At 34.5% G+C, this 5,847-nt stretch overlaps 2 protein-coding genes across 2 annotated transcripts; one reads left to right on the top strand and one right to left on the bottom strand.

Moving 5' to 3' along the window:
- The first annotated feature begins 7 nt into the window (after nucleotides 1-7).
- On the top strand, nucleotides 8-1,643 carry LOC119672340 (ruvB-like helicase 2). The gene is made up of 2 exons (XM_038083362.1): nucleotides 8-587; nucleotides 643-1,643. The coding sequence occupies exons 1-2, from the start codon at nucleotides 120-122 to the stop codon at nucleotides 1,603-1,605; spliced, it is 1,431 nt and encodes a 476-aa protein (XP_037939290.1). The 5' UTR covers nucleotides 8-119; the 3' UTR covers nucleotides 1,606-1,643.
- A 57-nt stretch (nucleotides 1,644-1,700) lies between these two features.
- On the bottom strand, nucleotides 1,701-5,184 carry LOC119672339 (lysophospholipid acyltransferase 5-like). Its single transcript, XM_038083361.1, has 5 exons — nucleotides 5,088-5,184; nucleotides 4,302-4,442; nucleotides 3,493-4,230; nucleotides 3,146-3,438; nucleotides 1,701-3,088 (listed from the first exon to the last, which is right to left on the bottom strand). Exons 2-5 carry the CDS (start codon nucleotides 4,378-4,380, stop codon nucleotides 2,762-2,764), a joined length of 1,437 nt encoding a protein of 478 aa, XP_037939289.1. The 5' UTR covers nucleotides 4,381-4,442; nucleotides 5,088-5,184; the 3' UTR covers nucleotides 1,701-2,761.
- Between the last annotated feature and the right edge of the window lie 663 nt (nucleotides 5,185-5,847).

The raw sequence follows: 5,847 nt of genomic DNA, 5'->3' as shown, positions 1-5,847 counted from the left end.
TCACTAAGCGGGCGAAAAACGTTTCCAGGCAACTTGTTTATTAAAATAAACTTCAGTTTTGCGTGAAAATAAAATTTGTTGTTAAATTTTATTAATTTATTTGGAGTCACAACAAAAATATGACTGATAACGATAAAATTGAAGTTCGCGACATAACGCGAATTGAGCGCATCGGTGCTCACTCGCACATACGCGGTCTTGGTTTGGATGATGTACTGGAGGCTCGTACTGTATCTCAAGGCATGGTAGGCCAAAAAGATGCACGCCGTGCTGCTGGTGTTGTTGTTCAAATGGTTCGGGAAGGCAAAATAGCTGGCCGTTGTATACTATTGGCTGGAGAGCCCAGTACCGGCAAAACTGCCATTGCTGTTGGCATGGCACAGGCATTAGGTACGGAAACTCCTTTTACCAGCATGTCTGGGTCGGAAATTTATTCGCTTGAAATGAACAAAACTGAAGCCCTATCACAGGCATTACGCAAAAGCATTGGTGTGCGTATTAAAGAAGAAACAGAAATTATTGAGGGCGAAGTGGTGGAGATTCAAATAGATCGTCCTGCAACCGGCACGGGTCAAAAAGTTGGAAAGGTATTTTAAAAAAATATTATCAATAAAGAATGTATTTATCAAGTTTTATGTTTAGGTTACACTGAAAACTACAGAAATGGAAACTAATTATGAATTAGGCAACAAAATAATTGAATGCTTCATGAAGGAAAAAATTCAAGCGGGCGATGTTATAACCATTGATAAAGCATCGGGAAAAGTTAATAAATTGGGTCGCAGTTTTACACGTGCGCGAGATTATGATGCAACTGGGGCACAGACCCGCTTCGTGCAATGCCCTGAAGGTGAACTACAGAAGAGGAAAGAAGTTGTGCATACAGTAACATTGCATGAAGTCGATGTGATTAACAGTCGCACACATGGATTTTTAGCACTTTTCTCTGGAGATACCGGAGAAATCAAACAGGAAGTACGTGATCAAATTAACAATAAAGTATTAGAGTGGCGTGAAGAAGGCAAAGCTGAAATTAATCCTGGTGTATTATTTATTGATGAAGTACACATGCTGGACATTGAGTGTTTCTCATATCTAAATCGAGCACTTGAATCTGATATGGCGCCAGTTGTAATAATGGCCACAAATCGCGGTATAACTCGCATACGCGGTACTAATTACCGCAGTCCACACGGCATTCCCATCGACTTACTTGACCGTATGATTATCATACGTACTGTTCCATATTCTGACAAGGAAATGAAGGAAATTCTCAAGATACGTTGCGAGGAGGAAGACTGTCTCATGCACCCGGATGCCTTGTCCATTTTAACACGTATTGCTACTGATACTAGTTTGCGCTATGCTATACAATTGATTACAACTTCAAATCTGGTTTGTCGTAGACGCAAAGCAACAGAAGTTACAACTGAGGACGTTAAGAAGGTCTACTCATTGTTTTTGGATGAAAACCGTTCCAGTCAGATACTCAAAGAATACCAGGATGAATATATGTTTAATGAAATCGAAAATGACAAGAGTTCTGACGGAGTAAAGATTGAAGATGGGAGTGGGGACGGCAACATTCAACCAATGGAACACTAAGTTTTTAAATAAATAATTCACATATAAAATGACTTAAACCAAAATTGTTTAATATATTTAAATTTTATATAGAAGATATATTGTCCTCTTTGAAATAGTTATAAGATCTCAATTGAAAAATAACACTAATAAGTCTTCTTTCTATACTGTATCCACTCTTTCTACATAGTCTATTTTTGCTTAATTGTTAAATAATACATCTTACTTCGCTATTGCTTAATTGATTAACACGAAGTCGTTTTTGAAATTATTTTATTTTTAAAAATATATTTGACTTAGCATTTGCTGCGCGCACTAAATTCTAAAATTCTCACTTGCAGTTTACAGTATAAAAATACAGCTTTTCTTAATATTTATATTAAAAATTATTCCTGCGTTTCAATTCAATAATTAAATGACTTGCATCTTCACATTTTTTTAAAAGCTTAAAACTACTTTTTGTTTCCAACCAATTGTTTATAATTACGCTACACATCTACCTTTTATACTTCTAATCGCTACTTAAGAAATCGAATAATAATTTGAAAAAACTAGACTAGCATAATTAAATTATCAGAGTACGAAGCTTTTATATTATATAGAAATACTTAATGATGAAATATGAGTATATAACAATTATTGTTAAATACATATATCGGCCAAAAAAAGTGTGCTGTTCCAGTAGTTGCAGTGACCGGTTATTGTTCCAAGTACATCTAGTCGATTGTGATAATTGCAAAATTAATTTAGATACTTTAAACTTTAGATAAGTAACGCGATTGCTTATATTAAAGACTTAATTAAGTAAACAGTTTGGTTTTGATGCTTATGATAAACCTAACTCATTGGGTTCGAATCATTATACAATAGTTCTAGTTAAAAATGTTTTCAAATACACTTAGAAATATAGCGTCTTTATATATATGGTAAGCTGCTAGTAGTTCTAAAAATCGCAAATGTTAATTCTATTAATTAGTCAAGATAATTGAATATATAAAATTTTATATTGATGAAACATAGACTATCTAAATGTAGAGTATAGGGTTCAAAATGTCTTTCATTTTCCATAGGAACAAAACAATGATTAGCAATCATTGCAGTCACATCGCTTACATGCAATTTAAGTCCTTAAATGATATTTATTTCACATTAAATTGTAAGTGCGTTAACTATCCAATTAACTATCCTTTTTCTCATTTTCAGAATTTTTAGAATCCTGTACTTGTAAAACGTTGTTTGATTTCATTGCTGAGCGTTTTTGAAATTGGTAAATTTTATAAATTAAGAACCAAATGGCCATGTACACAAACCCAAAGTAATTAACAGCCGACATGACACTAATCCAACGTGAATAGCTTAGAAATACGAAAGGTGTTAGACACCAGCCCATGTAAATTATGTTATATGATTTTAAAGCTGCGAATTTTAGGCACTTAAACGGTACCGATGCATTCAGTATATGGCCGTACTGTGGCAAAACGTCCTTCTCGTAAACAGTTTCAATCTATGAGGACAGAAACTTTAGTAAAAAGAATTTGACAGTTGAATGCAAGAACTTTACTTGTTTTTCTGTGGAGACAATCATGTATTCAATTAGAAAAGACATGTAGTAACCACTGTGGAAACCATGCCACACTGCTAGAAATCCCAAAGCTGCAGCGTAGCTTATTGTGCGATTGTTGAGAAATTTGAGTCGTTTGTATATGTACTGTGCCACCCAATGGTTTGTGTTCACATTGAAAGATTGCACATAGTGGCCCATAGTGTTCCCAGTTTCCAGAAGAATTAGTTTTACATTAGAACAACCAAACCAATCCGCCTCACCTTTATCATTCATGCCAGCATATGTGAAACCTTTAAAGAAACGACGTCATTTATTTATGTACAAAATCATTGCAATATACTTACCCAGGCACATTAGCGCGCCTTCTGTGAGCAACCAACATGAGATATACTTGTACAAGGTGAGTTTACCCATTATACCCAAATATATAAGACGCACAATAAACGATTGGTTTCGATAGTCATCTGTCAGGAAGTAACTTTCAGGCATCACCATAGACCCTGCTTGCCGAATAGCCAAGTACAGAATTCCTACTAACATACGCTTTACTCCTGTTTGTACAAATCCCGTGCACTGCCTAAATTCACCATCGACGAAACGTCTATATCGACTATAGGGAAACTGTGGACCGACTAAGAATGCACATGGAAAATATGCAAAAGCCGTCAATTCCAGTAATGAAGGCAAATCAACTAATGCCGTTTCCTGTTGATCCTTAGACAGAGATTCCTTTCCTTTTTGTCCATCAGCAACATCGAAGCCGAAACCAATCATTCGTAGCACAAGTACACAATGCGGCATAGTCCAGAGTATATCATAGTCGTTACTTTCGGTGAAAAAGTACCCAATCAGGAGATAGGACATATGAAAAACAAAGTTGACCGCCACTAAGTGCTTAGGCGACTTCTGTAATAAGCGCATCAACAAATACGTAACCCATATGGCGATTAGCGAATGATATGTATTGAATCCATAGTTAAAGACGCACAAGAACGAGCCGCACAGCGCAAAAAATAAGTGATGAATTGGCTTGGACGCCTGATGCATAATCACCAAACGATATATTGCAGCTATCGGATAACCTATAAATAACAACTTCGTTTGAGCAAGCAGAGTACTTCATAATGCAATTAATTCTATAATCTATAATTACCTGCAATGATTGTTAGCAGCAGTCGTATTGCTGGCTCAGGCGCTCCAACAGAGCCAGCCAATTTTGCAATAAGGCTCATTTCGCAAGCTTCGCCACAGATTCACTAATTTAAATTTATAATTCAACGTCAAAAAAAAATATCTACAGAGTTCAAAAAACAAAAAACATAATTAATTATCAACAATTTCGAAATGCAAATCAGCAACAAAACGCCATCGACAAGCGTCACACTGACCCCCTGAACTAGTAGTAAATCTGGTTCATTGAGTAATTCTTTCAAAACTGACAAATTGTTTACAAATTGCTTGGGTGCAAGTGCACCTAGCGTATCGAACTTTCGCCGACAATGGAAGTCAAGACAGTGGAAGGCAGAGGGTTACAAGTCACAGTGACAGGCGGACAGTGGAAGTCGCCTCTGCCTTGAACGTGTGTTGTTAATTATTATTAATTTAATTTAAAAATAGCAAATGATTTTCAGCGTATAAACACGTTTTATTTGAATTCATTAGAATGAAGTGTTTAGCAAGAATACTTTGGTATCTAAAAATATCCAACTTAGATATGAAATACAAACAAATCGATTACATGGAAACGGCCGTACCGACAACGAACGCACTTGATATTTTCCCACTGCACAACTGTTATGAAACGCAATTATTTATTTGCACTTTGAATTCGCTTCAGTAATATTACAAAAGCACAGAAAAACATTTTCAGAGGTCAACATATTTCAACACACAAATATAATAAATCCCTTTTTATTAAGTTTAACCTAATTAACCAGACCTGCTGATAATGCAATTATCTCGCACTTAACAGACTAACGCACTTTCTAAGTGCCGATCAGTCAAAACAAAAACAATGACTGCTCATGAATTTCAGATTTTTTGCAGTTTTATTGATTGACAACCCTTCTTCTTATATAACTAACGTTCACAATAGACCCTCACTTCGTTTAGTAAAAAAATATCCCAGTAAGAAATGTAATATATTCTACTAATACACAGTTTTTTAAATACACCGACAAATTATGACCGTGTACGAGTTCGAGTTAATTGATGTAAATAAGATAAAAATTAGTTAAATTAGATGTTCCCATTTTGAAAATATTATAAGATGGAGATTAATGGAGATTTTTTTTCGAACAGTAGTGAACTACAACAACAAAAATTCATTTTATATTATTTACTTGCTGTGTTTATATTAGAACGAAATCATAAACCAGCTGTAGAATAATGAAATTAATTGATTATATATGAATTTTTTAATTGTTAAGATGTTTAATAAATAAATTTGAAAACTTTTAACCAAAAATAATAAATAAGTGCAATAAATAAATAAATGATTACATAAGTGCAGTGCTAAAAATCTCAAGAAAATTTCAATTTACTCGAACTCGCACATAGCCTATATTGTAGCCTGTTCTAGATGCACTATTAATTGTAATAAATGCCCTGCAATTGTATTTACAGATTTATTGCAATACTACATATATTGCATTAGGACACATTTAAAAATGGGTTAATGTAAACTTATACGGCGTTTA

The sequence above is a fragment of the Teleopsis dalmanni genome, chromosome 1 (genome assembly GCF_002237135.1).
Source record: "Teleopsis dalmanni isolate 2A chromosome 1, ASM223713v2, whole genome shotgun sequence".
NCBI classification, from domain to species: domain Eukaryota; kingdom Metazoa; phylum Arthropoda; class Insecta; order Diptera; family Diopsidae; genus Teleopsis; species Teleopsis dalmanni.
This window is presented reverse-complemented; position numbering and strand designations above follow the sequence as displayed.

Coding starts and splice junctions, on each gene's coding strand:
- LOC119672340 (XM_038083362.1), top strand. CDS start 120: ATGACTGATAACGATAAAATTGAAGTTCGCGACATAACGCGAATTGAG. Junction 588..642: donor CGGGTCAAAAAGTTGGAAAG/GTATTTTAAAAA, acceptor TTTTATGTTTAG/GTTACACTGAAAACTACAGA.
- LOC119672339 (XM_038083361.1), bottom strand. CDS start 4,380: ATGAGCCTTATTGCAAAATTGGCTGGCTCTGTTGGAGCGCCTGAGCCA. Junction 3,439..3,492: donor AGGCGCGCTAATGTGCCTGG/GTAAGTATATTG, acceptor GTTTCTTTAAAG/GTTTCACATATGCTGGCATG. Junction 3,089..3,145: donor TTGTCTCCACAGAAAAACAA/GTAAAGTTCTTG, acceptor CTGTCCTCATAG/ATTGAAACTGTTTACGAGAA.